The sequence below is a fragment of the Lampetra fluviatilis genome, chromosome 68 (genome assembly GCF_964198595.1).
Source record: "Lampetra fluviatilis chromosome 68, kcLamFluv1.1, whole genome shotgun sequence".
Classification (NCBI taxonomy): domain Eukaryota; kingdom Metazoa; phylum Chordata; class Hyperoartia; order Petromyzontiformes; family Petromyzontidae; genus Lampetra; species Lampetra fluviatilis.
In genome coordinates, this window is record NC_136342.1 from 5,882,326 (window position 1) to 5,902,880 (window position 20,555).

A 20,555-nucleotide genomic window follows, 5' to 3' on the forward strand; every position below is an offset into this window, starting at 1 on the left:
GGTTGTGTGCTGGAGAGTAAACCCACTACTACATTTACATCATAGTGTATAGTGTAGTGTATAGTGTATACTATACAGCACTAACCGGTTGTGTGTTTGGAGAGTAAACCCACTACATTTATATTATAGTATATAGTGTAGTGTATACTTTACAGCATTAACCGGTTGTGTTTTGGGAGAGTAAAACCACTACAACATTTACAACTCGAGGACCGTGACGTTTCGCCAGTAATTACAACAACGGACACCATCAGGCGGATAGCCAGAGTTGATAGTTTTAACTCAAGGGCTGGGATCCTTCTCCTGAGGGGGGGGGGGGGGGGGCAACCATGTGTTAACACGCATCCGAGCAAAATCCGTAAAAATGCCGTCGCTACGGTGACGCCGGTTACTGCCGTCGCTACGGAGACCGTCGCCCCCCTACCGATGTCTCCCAGGTGGACGAGGCAGTGCTGGCAGATGTAGAGGCAGGAGTTGGGCTGCGGCTTCACGATGGCCGGCTCCATAGGCGGCGGCGGTCCGATACCCAGGCCCAGCTGGGAGGAGCGAACGCGGCAGGGCAGGTCCACCTCAAACACCACGCACAGCTCCTGCAGCAGCTGGGGAGACACGGGGGGGGGGAGGGGGTGGGGGAGAGACGCAGGGTGAGACACAGGGTAAAGAAGACGTGAACACATGTGGAGAGACACAGGGTGAGCACATGTGGAGAGACAGGGTGAGATGCAGGGTGAGACGCAGGGTGAGAGACGTGAGCACACGTGGAGAGACACAGAGTGAGACGCAGGGTGAGAGACGGAGGGTGAGATGCAGGGTGAGAGACATGGTGAGACGCAGGGTGAGAGACGTGAGCACACATGGAGAGATGCAGGATGAGACGCAGGGTGAGAGACAGGGTGAGAGACAGGGTGAGAGACAGGGTGAGACACAGGGTTAGACACAGGGTTAGAGACAGGGTGAGATGCAGGGTGAGACACGGTGAGAGATGTGAGCACAAGTGAAGAGACGCGGGGTGAGAGACAGGATGAGACGCAAGGTCAGAGACGGGGTGAGGTGCAGGGTCAGAGACGTGAGCATACGTGGAGAGACGCAGGGTGAGACGCGGGGTGAGACGCGGGGTGAGACGCGGGGTGAGAGACAGGGTGAGAGACAGGGTGAGAGACAGGGTGAGACGCAGGGTGAGAGATGTGGGCACACGGGGGTGGGAGAGTGGGGTGGGGGACATGCAGACGCCACCTCCAGCCCTCCACACCTGTGTGTAGAAGCCACTGGCCGCCTCCAGGAAGAGCCCCAGGTTGGTCTGCACCTCCCCACGGTTGGGGTTAGCTCTGTTCTTCGCCTGGCCTTGGAGGCTGCTGATCTGGTTTTTGAAGGCGTAGTTCCACCTGCAAGCAGCATGCACAGGGGAGGTGCGGGGGAGGAGGTGGAGAGGTAAGATGGGAGATGCGGGCAGAACGGAGGATACACGGGGAGGTGAAGAGGTGAGAGGGGAGGAACGGGGAAAAAGGGGGAGACATGGGGAGGAGTGGAGAGGTGTGGGGAGAAAAGAGGATAGACAGGGAGGTGAAGAGGTGAGAGGGGAGGAACGGGAAAAAGGGGGAGACACGGGGAGGAGTGGAGAGGTGAGGAACAGGGAGAAAGGAGGAGACACAGGGAGGAGTGGAGAGGTGAAGGTAGAAAGGGGGAGACACGGCGAGGCAGGGAGGTATGGGGAGGCATGGGAATTGGGAGACACAGAGATGTGTGGGTAAGACGCGGGAAGGTGTGTGGAGGCGCGGCGAATAGAAGTCAGGCGCAAAGAGGCGCCGGGAGGCACTGTTAGTGCGTGAGACGGAGCACTCCATCGCAGGGTCGCGCATGTCGACAGCGTGCGCGCGTGCTTGTTAGCTGTATTTTTGACCACATCCATTGAGACACTTTCCACGGCTGGACCAGAGAAATGTCCTTGTGGTATAGATTTAATGGTAGGCTGATGAATGCCTGGGTGCGGTCAAGGGATGACCACCTTATTCGTCAACCATGTTGTGTATGCTGATTATCTGGTACTACTCTTAAGGAGTTGCAAGCTCTAGTGCTGAACCTGGAGCTTGCCAATAAGAGATGGGGCCTTGGCATCAGCCCCACAAAAACCAAGCACCTGCCTGGGTAGCTCACCTGGTATACAGGAGGTTGTGGGTTCAATCTCGACCCTGAAGCCTGCTGTATATTTGGAGTTTGCATGTTCTCCCCGTGATCACGTGCATTTTTCTCTGGGTCCTCCAGTTTTCCCGTCCACATTTAGAGAAGTGCGTTTAAAGTATTTGGCTGCTATGAATGTCCACGTGATAAGCCACTTCGTAGAGCAATCATATGTGATTGCCAGGTCGCTACTGAAAGAGCTGCATAGCTCAGTGGGCCTTACTTGATAAAGTAAAAATAGTTTAAGAGTTTTATTTTACGTCGTAAAATTCTCCACCACCTCAACTTCCCGCGAGTGATGGGGCAGTTCTGGAGAAGTGGAGGAGTTCCCTGGGCAGCGGAGGTCTCACTCTGAATCAGGCGAGTGACATTATTTTTTGTTCAACGGCTGCGTAACGCTGCTGTGTAGAAGATACCTGGGCCTGTCACCCACAGGAAGCTTCTGGTCTTGTTGACAACATTCATGTCCTGCCTTATCTATGCTTGCAAAAACGCGGACTCTAAAAAGGGTGTGTGGGTGTGTGTCTCACTGTGTGTGTGGGTGTGTATCTCACTGTGTGTGTCAGTGTGGATGTCACTGTGAGTGGGTGTGTATTTCATTGTGTGTGTGGGTGTGTCTCACTGAGTGGGTGTGTATGTCACTGTGTGTGAGTGTGTCTCACTGTGTAAGTGGGTGTGTCTCACTGTGTGTGGGTGTGTATGTCACTGTGTGTGTGGGTGTGTGTCTCACTGTGTGTGGGTGAGTGTGTCTCACTGTGTGTGTGTGTGTATCTCACTGTGTGTGGGTGTGTCTCACTGTGTGTGTATCTCACTGTGTGTGTGGGTGTGTATCTCACCATGTGAGTGGTTGTGTGTCTCACTGTGAGTGGGTGTGTATCGTTTTATCGAACACAGTCATGCCCTCCCTTCTCTACGCTTGTGAAACGTGGACCCTTATAATGGAACATCCGCGTCGGTTCGAAACATTCAGGCTGGCCTGCCTACATTCCACCCTGTGTTTAAACTAGCTGGATTGTGCGAGGAGATCAGATCCTTCAAAGATGTGGACAAAGTTCCATCATTGAGCTACTCCGGCAGGCAAGGCTGTGTTGGCTTGATCATGTAGCCCACATGCGCAGCCACCGCATGCCCAAGCAGCTTATATTTGGTCGAATGCAGGGGGCTACATGGGTGTCGCATGGACTAGAAAACAGATGAGTGACGTGGTACAGGAGGATGTGCAGCTGAGTGGACTTGCTGATGACTGATACCAGCGGTGTCAAGATCGGCCTCTGTGGAGGAGGCTCGTGAAGGACGCTGCTATTGGGCAGTTTGAGGCAGTCGCCCTCCAACAACAACGGAAGGCAGAGGAGCGACGCTCACAACAATGAGTGGAGCGCCAGGTGGCTAAAGCACAAGTTGTAACAGTAGGGGGCACAGGTGGTGCATCGGCCAGTCATCTCAGTCAGTCGACCCATGGCACCTGGGTCTGGCCCGTGACCTCCTGCCAGCGGGCGTTCGACACTTCACGTGGCCTCAACGTGCACTTGGCCTGGCACAAGCGCCGTGGTGATGTCACCGCCTACTTAGTGGCGAATGGCGGTTGTTGTTGTATGTGTGAATGTGTGGGGAGATGTTGTACAGCGGCTAGCACGCTACGAACTCGGCGACCCGAGTTCGATTCCCGCTCACGGCCAATACCAGTGGCGATTATCGGAACCTAGGTAGACACATCCTTAAACTAGTACCGGGTGCACTATGTAAACATCGGCAGTGGAGAGATAAAGGCAGCCAGGCAAGGTGCTAGCCACCCTCGTGCGCCGTGCCGGCCTCAATAGGTGCACGCTAACAGCACTTTATCCAACAGTCTGTTAAAGGCTACACAGGGAATTGTGCGTGTGTGTATAGGCGCGTATGTGTGAGTTTATGTCAGTGTGTGGGGAGGGGTTAGCGTGCTGAGCAACGCATCCGATGATCACTGGGAGCACGCGAGTGTGTGTGTCCGAGTGTAAGCGAGTGTAAGTGAAGAGAATGTGAGTCAAGTGTATAAGTATGAGCGAGTGTGAGCGAGAGGCGAGCACTCACAGGTCCTGCTCCACCTTCTTGTCGAGCGCGTACTCCAGGTCCGTGAGCAGCATCTTCTGGTAGACGTCCTGCAGGTTCTGGCGGGACGTCCACACGTCAGCGGCGCTCAACGAGCCATCTACGGTGACACACGGTGAGACGCACACACCCACACACACACGGTGAGACGCACACAAACACAGAGTGAAACACACACAACCACTTACACAGAGCGCCACACAACCACTCACACGGTGAGATACACACCCACACACACGGTGAGATGCACACACACACACGGTGAGCCACACACAAACACTCACAGGGTGAAACACACACAACCACTCACACAATGAGCCACACAACCACTCACACGGTGAGATACACAACCACTCACACGGTGAGATACACACCCACACACACGGTGAGATGCACACATACACACGATGAGCCACACACAAACACTCACAGAGTGAAACACACACAACCACTCACACAGTGAAACACACACAACCACTCACACGGTGAGACACACAACCACTCACACGGTGAGATACACACCCACACACACACGGTGAGATGCACACACACACAGTGAGATACACACCACCACTCACACAGTGAAACACACACAACAACTGCCATTCGCCACTAAGTGGCGGTGACGTCACCACGGCACTTGTGCCAGGCTATGTGCATGTTATGGCCACGTGAAATGCCTAACGCCCACCAGCAGAAAGTCACAGGACAGACCCAGGTCTCATGGTCTACTGAGATGACTGGCCGATGCACCACCTGTGCCCCCTACTGTGCCAACTTGCTGTGTTTTAGCCGCTCGGCCCTCCGCTCGTTGCTGTGAGCGTCGTTCTTCTGACCTCCGTTGTTGTTGGAGGGCGACTGCCTCCAACTGCCCAGTAGCGTCCTTCACGAGCCTCCTCCACAGAGGCCGATCTTGACACCACTGGTACCAGTCATCAGCAAGTCCAATTAGCTCCACGTCCTCTTGTACCACATTACTCCATCTCTTCTCTAGCCCGTGCCATGCCCAATTAGCCCCCTCTATCCGGCTTAACAAAAGCTGTTAAGGCATACGGCTGGGCATGCGGACTACATTACCCTGCCAACGCAGCCTTGCCTGCCAGGGGAGCTCATGGATGGGACTTTGTCCAGATCTATCAAGGATTTGTAAGGTCCTCACACAATTCAGCCTGGTTAAACCCAGGTTGGATCGTCGGCAAGCCAGCCTAAATGTATCTAAACGGTGAAGATGTTATATTAGGGGGGTCCACGTTTCGCAAGCGTAGAGAAGGGAGGGCATGACCATGGCCGAGAAGACCTGAATCTTCATGTGGAGTGACAGACAAGGTAGCTTCCACACAGCGTTACGCAGCTGATGAAAATATGCCGCTCGAATGATGCAGAGTGAGACCTCTGCTGTCAAACCAGAGCCGGTGATGAGCACACTGCCCAGGTATGGGAAACTCTCCACTTTTTTCACAACTGCCCCATCACCAATTGGGAGTTGTGGAGATGGAGTGTCTGATGGTACAAAATATCCAGGCAGGTGCTTAGTTTTGGTGGGACTTATGGGAAGGCCCCACCTCTTAGTGGCACGCTCCAGGTTCAGCAGCAGTGCATCCAATTCCTCCTCTGAGTGAGCAGCAACCATGTATACGTAACATGGTTGACCAATAGGGAGCCATCCCTTGACCGCACCCGGGCATCAATCAGCCTCCCATTGTATCTGTACCAGATGGAAATTCCTCAGGTAAAGCCATCAAAGGATTCACGAACTACGTGGTCGAAATATATGTTAAATAATGTGGGAGCCAGAGGACATCCCTGTCGCACCTCAAGGTCTACAGGGAAAGACTCTGACTCCCGGCCACGTAGTTTTACCCGGGCCCGCTCACCATCATGAAGGTCCTTAATGATTGTGAGCAGTGTGTCAGGGATTCTGAAAGCACAAAGAACAACACAGAGCCCAGGCCTACTGATGGTATCATAGGCCTTGTACAGGTCAATAAAGCAGAGATGTAGGTCTTGTTAGAATTCCTTATACCTCTGCTGTTGCAGACGGACAGAAAATATGGCATCTGTGCAGGGCCGCCCTTTCCTGAAACCACATTGGGGCTCCGCAAGCCTCTCCTCAGCGTGCCTGGCAAAGCGATGTTGAATAATCCTTGCCAGGACCTTTCCAGGCAAACTGAGGAGTGACATGCCACTGTAGTTGTTACAGTCTGTGTGGTCCTCTTTCTTAGAGAGGGGGACCACAAGGGCATCCTTCCAATCCTGCGGAACTCGTCCAGTGGTCCAGACTGTTATTATGATGTCATGTAGGGCAGTCTGTGCACAAACGCCACCCTCCCTCAGCATTTCGTTTGGGAGATTATCTCTGCCTGGTGCTTTTCCTGGTCTCAAGACTCTGAAACGCCTTCACACAGTGAGACACAGAAAACCACTCACATGGTGATATACACACCCACACACACAGTAAGATACACACCCACAAAGACAAAGATTCCCCATATAGCCTTTGACAAACTGTGTGGGCATGTGCTGTTAGCGAGCACTTATGAAGGCCGGCACAGCACACGAGGAGGTGGGTGGCCAGCACCATGCCTGGCCGCCTCTGTGTCCCTCGTGGCGATGTTTACACACCGCACCAGGTACTAATTTGAGGCTGAGTCGACCTAGGGAAGGCCCAGGACCGGTTCAGATAATCGTCACTGGTCACTGGTGTTGGCCGTGAGTGGGAATCGAACTCGGGTCGCCAGGTTCGTGGCGCAACGTGCTATCCGCGACACTACTGCTCCACACACACACAACCACTCACACGGCGATATACACACCCATCCACACAGTGAGATACACACCAAATACCAATACCTGCCATTCGTCACTAAGTGACGGTGATGTCACTACGGTGCCTGTGCCAGGCCAGGTGCACTTTAAGGCCACGTGAAGTGTCAAAGGCTCGCTGACAGGAGGTTTCAGGACAGACCCAGGTGCCATAGGTTGGCTGACTGAGATAACCGGTAGATGCACCAGCTGTACCCTCTACTGTGCCAACTTGCTGCATTTTAGCCACCCGGCGCTGAGCTCATTGTTGTGAGCGTCGCTCCTCTGCCCTCCGTTGTTGTTGGAGCGCGGCTGCATCCAACTGCCCAGTAGCAGCGTCCTTCACGAGCCTCCTCCATAGAGGCCGATCTTGACACCGCTGGTATCAGTCATCAGCAAGTCCACTCAGCTAACGCAGCCTTGCCTGCCGGAGGAGCTCACTGATAGGAATGTGTCCAGATCTTTCAAGGATTTGTGAGCTCCTCACACAATCCAGCCTGGTTAAACCCCGGATGGGTCGTAGGCATGCCAGCCTGAATGTTTCTAACCGGCGCAGATGTTCCATTTTCGAGGTCCACGTTTCACAAGCATAGAGAAGGGAGGGCACGGTGAGATACACACCCACACACACGGTGAAATACACACCCAAACACACGGTGAAATACACACCCACTCACACAGTGAGATACACACCTACACAGAGAGATACACACAACCACTCACACAGTGAGACACACACCCACACACATAATAAGATACACACCCACTCAGATAATAAGATACACACCCACTCACATAATAAGATACACACCCACATGTACAGACACAGTGAGATATATACTCACAAATAGCAGTGAGTAATATACACGGAGTGATAGATGTCTACACTCACACAAAGGCACATCTACAATCAGATGTACAGAGATGCTAATAGCGAGACAAAGATCCTCCATGTAGCCTTTCACGGACTGTTGAGGCAAGTGCTGTTAGCGAGTAGCACCTATGAAGGCCAGCACAGCACACTGGGGTGGGTGGTCAGCACAACGCCTGACCACCTTTGTCTCGTGAGTGGCAATGATTACACACTGCACCAGGTACTAATTTGAGGCCGAGTCGACCTAGGGGAGGCCCAGAACCGGTTTAGATAATCGTCACTGGTGTTGGCCGTGAGCGGGAATCAAACACGGGTAACTGGATTCGCAGCACGCTATCCGCTACACTACCGCTGACCCACACACACAATAACACCCGCCATTCGCCACTAAGTGGCGGTCACGTCACCACTGTGCCGCCTGTGCCAGGCCAGGTGCACTTTAAGGCCACGAAGAATTGTCAAAGGCTCACACACACACAGTGAGACGTGCACACAGACAGTGGGCTGTCTACTCTCTCACGCACACACACACTGGGAGCCATTTACACTTAGACACAGTGCGTGAGACACACACACACAGTGGGGCTGTCTATACTCACACACACTTTGAGCCATCTACACTCAGACAGTGCGTGAGACACACACAGTGGGGCTGTCTACACTCACGCGTGAGAAACTCACACGTACATAAAGCACAGACCAAGCTAAAAAAAAAGTTTAACTCTGAAAGGGTGGCGAGAGCTATCGAAGCACCAACATTAATGACCGGTGATGCTTTCGAGTAAAGGGGTCATTTTTTTTAAGAGTGAATAATGTTATTATTGAAACTTTATGATGGGAGGGAGAAGTGGTGAAGACGTCGACATGTGGTGTGATGGGTGCGGGGGGGTCCACCGCGTCTCTTACCCGCCATGTCCGCCTTCAACGCCTCCGCTTGCCTGCACACAGCACGCACGCACGAGCATGCCCGGAGACAACACACAATTTGTAAACACTGCATCAATACTATTCAATGCTGTTACCGATATCTCTAGCACTGCTTTCTGTATTTAGTTTTGTTGTCCTTGGCCTGCACCTCCCATTCGCACGGTTGGCAACGTATGGTGCGAAAGAAGCTCAACATGAGTGAGTGGGTTGGTCAGTGATTGAGTGGGTGGCTGGGTTGGTGGGTGAGTGGCTAACCATCGAATGAAGACGCTCACTGCATTGTGCGCTTTCAGATGCGCTTCTGCGGCCGTCTGGAATGCTCTTCCGTCCGATATTAGGAAGCCACTGGAGCTATGTACTTTGAAATCATCGATATTGACAAACTAATTTCTTTACAACTGCATTTTGTGTTTAGGTTGTTGTCCTTCGCCCGCACCTCCAATTAGCGCAGTTGGCTACGTACAGTGCGAAAAAGGTTCAACATATGTACAAGGTAGAGACAAAGGCTGAAAGGTTTGGTGCTGGCCACACTATCCTCTTGTGCACCATGCTGCCTTAAATAAGCGCTCGCTAACAAAAACCTAGGGCCACTTTTAAGATCTCTCTGTATATGTGTACAGTAGTAGGGGAGTGGTGGTGCAGTGGTTGGCGCACCGTAGGAGCCCCAGCCTCACTAAATTTGATTCCCATCCGTGGCCAACATCAGGGCCGAGTGACATCTGAACCGGCCTAGACTCCCTAAATGTCATCATCCTCATCAACCACAAGTAAACCCGTAAAAACAAAGTTTTTCACTATAAATCCTTTATATGCGTGGCGGCTAGAGTCATCTCGTCCTCTGGCTTGAGATGGCTGCCACCTATGGGTCAGATGATTGTCTGCCACCATTAAGCAATTGGTAATTAAATATTTAATTTGTTTTCCCTAAACAGTGTAAAATTTTGGATTTTTTTCACGAAAATTAATCGTCACACACAACGAGTCTGTGTGGAAAATGTCAGCTCGATTGGATCACGGGAAGTGGGTTAAAACACGAGCGAAAGATTTGCACGGTCCTAAGCAAGCGAACTTAATATAAAGGATTTAAAAATATATTCGCCTGTGGAGGACGCGGGGATCGATCCCGCGACCTTTGGCATGGGAAGCGAGGGCGCTACCAACTTCGCTACTCCGCCACGGCCTGTGGAGGGGTTACGCTCTGGGCTCTTACACTCTGACGTTCAGCCAAAGCCATGAATAAGTTCTATTTGAATATGTAAAATAATTTTTTTTTGCCTAAAAAGTGTAAAATTTTGGGAATTTTTTTTCACGAACAATAATTGTCTGGCACAACGAGTCTGTGTGGAAAATGTCAGCTCGATTGGATCACGGGAAGTGGGTTAAAAAACGACCGAAATATTTGCACGGTCCTAAGCAAGCAAGCAAGCACGCAAGCAAGCACGCAAGCAAGCGAACTTAATATAAAGGATTTAAAAATCACTCCAATGCTGGACGAAGGACTCCCCAAGCTTTCCCATCTCTCATGGTCCTGCAATGTAGCAATCCACCGAGCGCCTGCACGGAAGGAGCCAATTTCATCGCTGCGTCTCCTCTGTGGACAATCTCTCTGGGTGCGTTCCCTCTCTTGGTTGTCACTCCGTCCTTGGGGTGCCATGGTGGCGAGATGTTAACAACCTCGCCTGGTACACCTGAGGTTGTGGATTCGATCCCTATCCTGACGCCTGCTGCATATTTGGAGATGGATGTTCTCCCCGTGGTCGTGTGGATTTTTCTCTGGGTACTCCGATTTTTCCCTCTATATTTTGAATCATGCATTTCGAACATTTGGCTGCTATAGATTTTCACATAAGGGACTTCATTGGGCTATCATTTGTGGCCAGGTCGCTTCTGAAAAAGAACTATATCGCTCAGTGGGTCTTACCTGGTAAATTTTAAAACGGTTTTTTATAGTTTATTAGTAATACAATTCAAAATATCAACACAAATACTCGTGTAAACTTGGGCCAAATTTATGTTAATGCTGATTCTTAACCTCATGTTGTTACGTTTGTGAATAGTATGGCACATAGCAGGTCCACACAGCGTGCATACTAGTCGAGACTACTACACAACAAGCGTGTTTATGCTATTCTTTCTCTTGCTTTAAGGTATTTTGGCAGCGAATCTAACAAGTTATTTCTTGTTTTACAGCATTAAATTAGTCCCAAAACGCCAAACGGCCAGCAACAATGATCACTATCACAGTTGTTATACACAACACGACATAACCGTTGGATAAGTAACACGGTTCTTAATTTAAGCAAGGTTTAAATATAATAGTTTTTTTTCTGGCAACAAAACAAATATTTGAAAATATTTTCACCACAAGTATCTGTGGTTAATGCAGACATGATTCCTTGCAAAAGGTTTCAGTTTGGTGTTTTAACATCTTAACACCTCATCTTCTTGGTTCTTTCGGTAAAGTCACGTAGAAGGGAAGTAATAAAATAATAAAAATAAAACATAATAGAATAATTCTCACGACAGCGTCAGACGCTGTCGCCTCGACAGACCTGGTTTCACCTGAGGACGGCTGCATGCGTTGTGGCCGAAACGTCGTGAGAATTATTTTATTATGTTTTATTTTTGTTATTGTATTACTTCCCTTCTACGTGACTTTACCGAAAGAACCAAGAAGATGAATCCCTGCAGTCACGAAAGCTTTAAATCGAAATCTTAACACCTGTTTTGTTGCCAGAAAAAAGGGGACAACCTATTCTTATATTTTGACACTGGCAAAGGAGGTCCCATAATTAAGCAAGGTTATTACTACTATTACGAGAGTTTGAGGAAAAAGACGACGGGAAAGAATTCCAACAAGCGGTGCGAGGTAAGACGCAAAAAGAGAATTGTTTTGACCTGCAGTGTGGCGAGTAGGTCGGCGAGTGAATCAGTGGACCGAGTGAATCAGTGGGGCGAGTGAATGAGTGGGCCCAGCGAATTAGTAGGCCGAGTGAATGAGTGGACCCAGCGAATGAGTTGGGCTACTGAATGAGTGGGCCCAGGGAATGAGTGGAGTGAATGAGTGGGCCCAGGGAATGAGTGGGCCGAGTGAATCAGTGGGCATGTGTGTTGCTGTGACTTCTCGCGTGGTGGTGGAACACAGTCTGGAGGACACAACACAGCTAGCTAGTGTTTGGTAGACCGAGTCCTCAACACGGGTCGAGGAATCGGCGATGAGTGAAGTTTACGGGAGCAGTAACTTTTTTTTTTTACCAGGTAAGCCCCAATTAGCTATACATCTCTTCTGCAGAAGCGGCCTGATAGCCCAACGAAATGGCTTATCATGTAGAAATTTAAAGCGGCCAAATACTCTTAAACGCATGTTTCTAAATGTAGAGGGAAAACCCGGAGGACCCGGAGAAAACTCCACGCGACCACGGGGAGGGAGAGACGCAAACTCCAAATATACAGCAGGCGTCAGGGTCCGGATCGAACCTACGACCCCCTGTATACCAGGTGAAGGATATAACATCTGATAGCACCGTGATGATGATGAGAGACACGCAAACTCCAAATATACAGCAGCAAGCGTTGTCAGGGTCGGGCTCAAATCCACGACCTCCTGTATACCAGGCGAGGTAGTTAACATCTCCTAGCCACCGTAGTAGCGATGGAAGAGTAACGAGGAGGCGTCTGTGACGGGAAATCATGCCTCGGCGTGGATTATATAATGCTTTTCACGCGTTTGTCTTCGGAAGTAAACTGCAACTGTTCAATCAACAGCACGGAAGAAGTCGCCGGTGGCCGCATGGCAGTGGCCGTTCTCACGCAGACGGCGTCTTCCGTTGTGCTACGGTTGTTTGTCGGTCTCTCAAGTATTGGGCGACGTTCCCTCCGATCGAATTGGCCCGGAATCTCTCCAGGGTGAGCGCCCCAAAACACCAGCACAAGTTGACACTCCTAAGTTTCTTCCGTCGTGAGTCATGTTTACGAGCCACAAGCGTACACGCAGATGCAACGATAATCATTCGTTTGCCCTTTCGAGCTTACTTGGAAAGGTTTAATAGATAAAAACACTATTTAAGCCAGTGTCTCAAGCACAGCCTCGCGGCGGCAGACTGAGTGTCGACTACGGAAAAAGAATTCCCCCCCAAAACCCCAACAACGGCCTGACCACCACACCACTGACGCAACATCCTGGCCGGCGGGGCTCGCTAGGCAACAAGGGGGGGCCGTAGAGGCCTAGTGTCCCGAGGACCGCATAGGGGTCACGGTGGAACTCTGGGACTGTTGGGGACTGCGGCGCCGGGGCCGCGCGGCTCGGCGTTGGCGGGGCACGGGGTGACGGGAGCCGGGGGGGGCGGCGAGGAGAAGGGGGGTTACCGTAAACACAGCGCGCAGTCGCCCATGTCTGCGCGCTAAACAGGCGCCATCTTTCTTCTTGTGATGGGGGGGGAATGGAGGGGTCCCGGAAGTGATGCACGGCAAACGGGGATGCACTTCCGGGAGTGCGGGGGGGTAGGGGGTATGCGGGGGGAGGGGTTGCGTGGAGGGTGTACGGGGGAGGGGGTTGTAGGTGGGGGGGGGTGAGGGGGACGGCTGCGGGGGAAGATGTGCGTGGGGGAGGGGTATGTGGGGGGGTGCGGGGGAGAGTGTGCAGGGGGTGTGGGGGGAGAGGTGCGGGGGGGGGTGAACGGGGGGTGTGTGCGTAGGGGTGTGTGCGGGGGGGGGGCGTGCGGGGGGACACGCTACCACGTGGGTTTGTTCCCCCACCCCTTCCGCCTGTGCCCCACGTGGCCGTCGAGTGAACGCGTTGGCCAGGCAACTACCCCAGATTAGTGCCTCGCCAATGATTAGAATCAGATTTATTTTTTTAATATTGTGTAAGAATCCGATGAGCTATGAAGCTCTTTTTTTACACATGTCCAGTAGGGGCACGCGGTCAGAACGTTGCAACAACAAACACAGTACAAACACACGATTGGGGCCGTCCATAAATGACGTCACGCACCTAGGTAGGGTCAGACATTTGTGACGATATGTGACGAGGGGGGGTGGTTGGGAAATGTGACGTCACATCAAAATGCGCAACTTTAAATAAATATAGACAACGCGTTCTACTTAATTAAATAGACTTTCTAATAAATGTTTTCTCCTACAACATCAGAGTGCAGCGCCACATTAAATACGCACTATAATGAAAATAGTTTAAAGCGATTTGAAGCATGTTTAATTTGGGGGGGGGCAAAGCTTTGTGACGTCATATTTGAGAGCGGGGTCTGACTTTTTTGTGACGTCGTGTGACGAAGGGGGGGGGGGGGTAAAAAATCGTCCATAATCGCGTGACATCAAATTTCGATTTAAAGCTTTCGTGACTGCAGGGATTCATCTTCTTGGTTCTTTCGGTAAAGTCACGTAGAAGGGAAGTGATAAAATAATAAAAATAAAACATAATAAAATAAAATAATTCTCACGACGTTTCGGCTACAACGCAAGCAGCCGTCTTCAGGTGAAGAATGAGACACTGCCAAGCTAGGAGCTTATATATAAGCTGGGTTGGAGGTGGAAGAAGAGCGCCTTAACAAAAATAATGTGCATATCAAGAGGAATTTAGCATATTCATGGGAAATGCGTAGGAGGTGGGCGGGGGGGTTTCAAAGTCATATTATGCCCATGCATTATGCAGGATCAGCAGCACCAAGGGAGGGTGCAGGGAGTAGCATTAACAAAGGAAAGGAATGTTAATAGTATGTAGCTGCAGTTACGAAACAACCACGTAGAAAACTAAAGTATAAACTACATAAAAAACTAAAGTATAAACTGCATAGCATCATCAGTATACTTACTATACTCTACAATAAGCTGAGTTACTAACAGCAAGTAATACATTACAATTCTACGTCGTAAAAATTATATAATATGCTTCCATCTAAACTTTATTCTCTTACATCACACGAGCATACACCGTATTATATACTGCCATAGATAAACCCAACATTAAATTATATACTGTATTGCTATAAACCACCTTATGCATTTTAATATATCACTATGTATTATTCTACCCACCCTAATGTGTATCACACTGCTATATGTTTACTATACAATTACGATACTATATATTACTTTGTACATTGTATTAAGCATATAAATGTTTTACTATTTGTTATTATACACTGTACCATTGACTGTCGTGTCAATGGGTGAGTCGTGGGGGGAAAACTTGCAGCGGAGCAAAGAATCCATTCCCTGCGGAGAATACAATGCCAGTGAGTGGAACGCGGTCTGAAAGTCACCGTAAATGTGAACACAATCAGTTAAGATCCGAAATGGTTTATTACGTCCTTCCAATGATTGCTAAGCCAGAATTTATCTTCTCGGTTGAAATTGTCTCTGTGTTTGTATATGTGGATCGCCTCATGAACAAATCTCTCATGATAACCAGATGGCTTGCAGAGAACCTCTGTCTTGGAGAAGTCAATGTCATGTGAGCCCACTGAGTTGTAACAGTGATCTGCCACGGCTGAGGTGTTTGTCCTACCGTGTTTCAGGTCTGCTTTATGTTCACGGATGCGGTCCTAGACATGTCGTTTGGTTTCGCCAATGTAACTGCTACCACAGAGGCAACTTAGTTTGTAGACGCCAGGGTACTGTATGTCTGGAACCACATCTTTTACAGACGGGACCAGATCACGGATTTTATGTACTCTGTTGAATCGGACCTGGATCTTGTGTTTAATCAGGATTTGGGAGATCTTTTTTGTGACCCCAGCAATGTAGGGTAAGGTGATGGTCTTGAAAGGCTCCTCAACAGGATCCTTCTTGATGGTTGGAGTGATGGCTTTGCGGATTGTGTAGTCGGAGTAACCATTAGCCTTAAGAGCTTGGCGTACGTGTTTGAGTTCACTGGCAATGTGTTCCTGGTCGGAGATTTATTGGGCTCTATGGTATAGAGTCTTGATGAGTGAATTCTTCTGGGATGGATGGTGGTGGGAATCCGATTTTAGGTAAGCATCCGTATGGATGGCTTTCCTGTAGACAGAGTGGCTCATTGAACCATCAGGTCTCCTTTTAATTAGGACATCCAAAAAGGGTAGCTTGCCATCTTTTTCGACTTCCATGGTGAATCTGATGGCTGGGTGTATGGAATTGATGTGGTCGGGAAATTGGTCTAGAGCAGGCCGGCCATGTGGCCAGATGACAAAAGTGTCGTCTACGTACCTCTACCATAAGGTCGGGCGTAGAGTGACAGTCTGGATGGCGTCAGTCTCAAATTTCTCCATGAAGATGTTGGCTACAACCGGAGATAGGGGGGAGCCCATTGGGGTGCCCTCAGTTTGCTTGTAGAAAGTTCCATTCCAGGTGAAGTATGTATTGGTTAAGCAGTGTCTCACCAGGGGGGGTACCCCAGCATTCAGTCCTTGATGAACCAAGTCTTCAATGATTGCGATGGTGTCAGGTACAGGAACCTTGGTGAATAAGGAAACCACATCAAAACTGACAAGCAGGTCGTCTGGGGACAGGGTAATCCCCTTGATTGTCGATACCAGGTCAGTAGAGTTTAGTACCGCAGAGGTGGTTTTTCCAGTGAAAGGCCGTAGGATTTCAGACAAAAAACGAGCCAATTTATAGGTGGGGGAGTTGATAGTAGAGACAATGGGACGACGAGGTGTATCTTCTTTATGTATCTTTGGCAAGCCGTAAAATCTTGGTGGCCTGGCTGCAGAAGGTTTCAACGAGAACTGTTTGGTCTGATCAATTAATGCGGTTGAATCAGAAATGATTTGCTTGGTCTTTGAAACGAGGCTGTTGGTGGGGTCTCTTTTTATTTTTGTATAGCTGCCATCGTTGAGTAGTTCTTGGATTTTGTTGTTGTATTCTGTTTTGTCCATGATGACGCTAAGATGCCAGCTAGCAACATCAGCAAAGATGAGCGTTTTGAATTAGCTCAATTAAAAAAGAGGGATGACATTGTCATCCTCTCAGCCGACAAAGGCAATGCCACTGTCATCATGGACAAAACAGAATACAACAACAAAATCCAAGAACTACTCAACGATGGCAGCTATACAAAAATAAAAAGAGACCCCACCAACAGCCTCGTCTCAAAAACCAAGCAAATCATTTCTGATTCAACCGCATTAATTGATCAGACCAAACAGTTCTCGTTGAAACCTTCTGCAGCCAGGCCACCAAGATTATACGGCTTGCCAAAGATACATAAAGAAGATACACATCTTTGTCCCATTGTCTCTACTATCAACTCCCCCACCTATAAATTGGCTCGTTTTTGTCTGAAATCTTACGGCCTTTCACTGGAAAAACCACCTCTGTGGTACTAAACTCTACTGACCTGGTATCGACAATCAAGGGGATTACCCTGTCCCCAGACGACCTGCTTGTCAGTTTTGATGTGGTTTCCTTATTCACCAAGGTTCCTGTACCTGACACCATCGCAATCATTGAAGACTTGGTTCATCAAGGACTGAATGCTGGGGTACCCCCCCCTGGTGAGACACTGCTTAACCAATACATACTTCACCAGGAATGGAACTTTCTACAAGCAAACTGAGGGCACCCCAATGGGCTCCCCCCTATCTCCGGTTGTAGCCAACATCTTCATGGAGAAATTTGAGACTGACGCCATCCAGACTGCCACTCTACGCCCGACCTTATGGAAGAGGTACGTAGACGACACTTTTGTCATCTGGCCACATGGCCGGCCTGCTCTAGACCAATTTCTCGACCACATCAATTCCATACACCCAGCCATCAGATTCACCATGGAAGTCGAAAAAGATGGCAAGCTACCCTTTTTGGATGTCCTAATTAAAAGGAGACCTGATGGTTCAATGAGCCACTCTGTCTACAGGAAAGCCACCCATACGGATGCTTACCTAAAACCAGATTCCCACCACCATCCATCTCAGAAGAATTCCCTTATCAAGACTCTATACCATAGAGCCCAATGCATCTCCGACCAGGAACTCATTGCCAGTGAACTCAAACACGTACGCCAAGCTCTTAAGGCTAATGGTTACTCCGACTACACAATCCGCAAAGCCATCACTCCAACCATCAAGAAGGATCCTGTTGAGGAGCCTTTCAAGACCATCACCTTACCCTACATTGCTGGGGTCACAAAAAAGATCTCAAAAATCCTGATTAAACACAAGATCCAGGTCCGATTCAACAGAGTACATAAAATCCGTGATCTGGTCCCGTCTGTAAAATATGTGGTTCCAAACATACAGTACCCTGGCGTCTACAAACTAAGTTGCCTCTGTGGTAGCAGTTACATTGGGGAAACCAAACGACATGTCTCGGACCGCATCCGTGAACATGAAGCAGACCTGAAACACGGTAGGACAAACACCTCAGCCGTGGCAGATCACTGTTACAACTCAGTGGGCTCACATGACATTGACTTCTCCAAGACAGAGGTTCTCTGCAAGCCATCTGGTTATCATGAGAGATTTGTTCATGAGGCGATCCACATATACAAACACAGAGACAATTTCAACCGAGAAGATAAATTCTGGCTTAGCAATCATTGGAAGGACGTAATCAACCATTTCGGATCTTAACTGATTGTGTTTACATTTACGGTGACTTTCAGACCGCGTTCCACTCACTGGCATTGTATTCTCCGCAGGGAATGGATTCTTTGCTCCGCTGCAAGTTTTCCCCCCACGACTCACCCATTGACACGACGGTCAATGGTACAGTGTATAATAACAAATAGTATAACATTTATATGCTTAATACAATGTACAAAGTAATATTTAGTATCGTAATTGTATAGTAAACATATAGCAGTGTGATACACATTAGGGTGGGTCGAATAATACATAGTGTTATTTTAAAATGTATAAGGTATAGTGTGGTTTATAGCAACACAGTATGTAATTTAATGTTGGGTTTATCTATGGCAGTATATAATACGGTGTATGCTCGTGTGATGTAAGAGAATAAAGTTTAGATGGAAGCATATTATATCATTTTTACGACGTAGAATTGTAATGTATTACTTGCTGTTAGTAACTCAGCTTATTGTAGAGTATAGTAAGTATACTGATGATGCTATGCAGTTTATACTTTAGTTTTTTATATGGTTTATACTTTAGTTTTCTACGTGGTTGTTTAGTAACTGCAGCCACAAACTATTAACATTCCTTTCCTTTGTTAATGCTACTCCCTGCACCCTCCCTTGGTGCTGCTGATCCTGCATAATGCATGGGCATAATATGACTTTGAAACCCCCCCCCCCGCCCACCTCCTACGCATTTCCAATGAATATGCTAAATTCCTCTTGATATGCACATTCTTTTTATTAAGGCGCTCTTCTTCCACCTCCAACCCAGCTTATATATAAGCTCCTAGCTTGGCAGTGTCTCATTCTTCACCTGAAGACGGCTGCTTGCGTTGTAGCCGAAACGTCGTGAGAATTATTTTATTATGTTTTATTTTTATTATTTTATTACTTCCCTTCTACGTGACTTTACCGCGTGACATCATTTATGGACGGCCCCTAAACAAAAAGCCCACAGAGCTATGAGCTTTCTTTTTCAGAAGCGACCTGGACACAAAAGAGAGTTCAACGTAGTGGCTCATCATGCGAAAGTTTGCAGTAGCAAAATTAATCTCATCGGAGGACCCTGAGGAAAAATTCCACGCGACCACGGGGAGAGAGAGAGACGCAAACTCCAAATATACAGCAGCAGGCGTCGTCAGTGTCGGGATCGAACCCACGACTTCCTGTGTACCAGGCGAAGTAGTTAACATCTTCCAGCCACCGTGGTGATGAGAGAGAGAGGTATCACTTTAGAGCGGGTTCTGGTACCACTTTGGAGCGGGTTCAGGTACCACTTTAGAGCGGGTTCAGGTGTCACTTTGGAGCGGGTTCAGGTACCACTTTAGAGCGGGTTCAGGTATAACTTTGGAACGGGTTCAGGTATCACTTTAGAGTGGGTTCAGGTACCACTTTGGAGCGGGCTCAGGTACCACTTTGTAGCAGGTTCAGGTACCACTTTAGAGCGGGTTCAGGTACCACTTTAGAGCAGGTTCAGGTGTCACTTTGGAGCGGGTTCAAGGTACCACTTTGGAGCGGGTTCAGGTATAACTTTGGAACGGGTTCAGGTATCACTTTGGAGCGGGTTCAGGTACCACTTTGGAGCGGGTTCAGGTATCACTTTGGAACGGGTTCAGGTATCACTTTGGAACGGGTTCAGGTACCACTTTGAAGCGGGTTCAAGTGTCACTTTGGAACGGGTTCAGGTATCACTTTGGAGCGGGATCAAGTACCATTTTGGAGCGAGTTCAGGTGTCACTTTGGAGCGGGTTCAGGTACCACTTTGGAGTGGGTTCAGGTGTCACTTTGAAGCGGGTTCAGGTGTCACTTTGGAGCGGGTTCAGGTATCACTTTGGAGCGGGTCCAGGTGTCACTTTGGAGCGGGTTCAGGTATCACTTTGGAGCGGGTTCAGGTATCACTTTGGAGCGGGTTCAGGTGTCACTTTGGAGCGGGTTCAGGTGTCACTTTGGAACGGGTTCAGGTACCATTTTGGAGCGGGTTCAGGTGTCATTTTGGAGCGGGTTCAAGTACCATTTTGGAGCGGGTTCAGGTGTCACTTTGGAGCGGGTTCAGGTATCACTTTGGAGCGGGTTCAGGTATCACTTTGGAACGGGTTCAGGTGTCACTTTGGAGCGGGTTCA

General features: G+C 49.2%; 1 protein-coding gene across 1 annotated transcript in view; it reads right to left on the reverse strand.

Moving 5' to 3' along the window:
- SMG7 (SMG7 nonsense mediated mRNA decay factor) overlaps positions 1-13,306 on the reverse strand; it is a 61,260-nt gene extending 47,954 nt beyond the window's left edge. The window contains 5 exon segments of the mRNA XM_078883000.1: positions 425-599; positions 1,250-1,382; positions 4,240-4,357; positions 8,840-8,871; positions 13,226-13,306. Coding sequence (XP_078739126.1) covers positions 425-599; positions 1,250-1,382; positions 4,240-4,357; positions 8,840-8,871; positions 13,226-13,251 — 484 coding nt within the window. The 5' untranslated portion in view covers positions 13,252-13,306.
- Between the last annotated feature and the right edge of the window lie 7,249 nt (positions 13,307-20,555).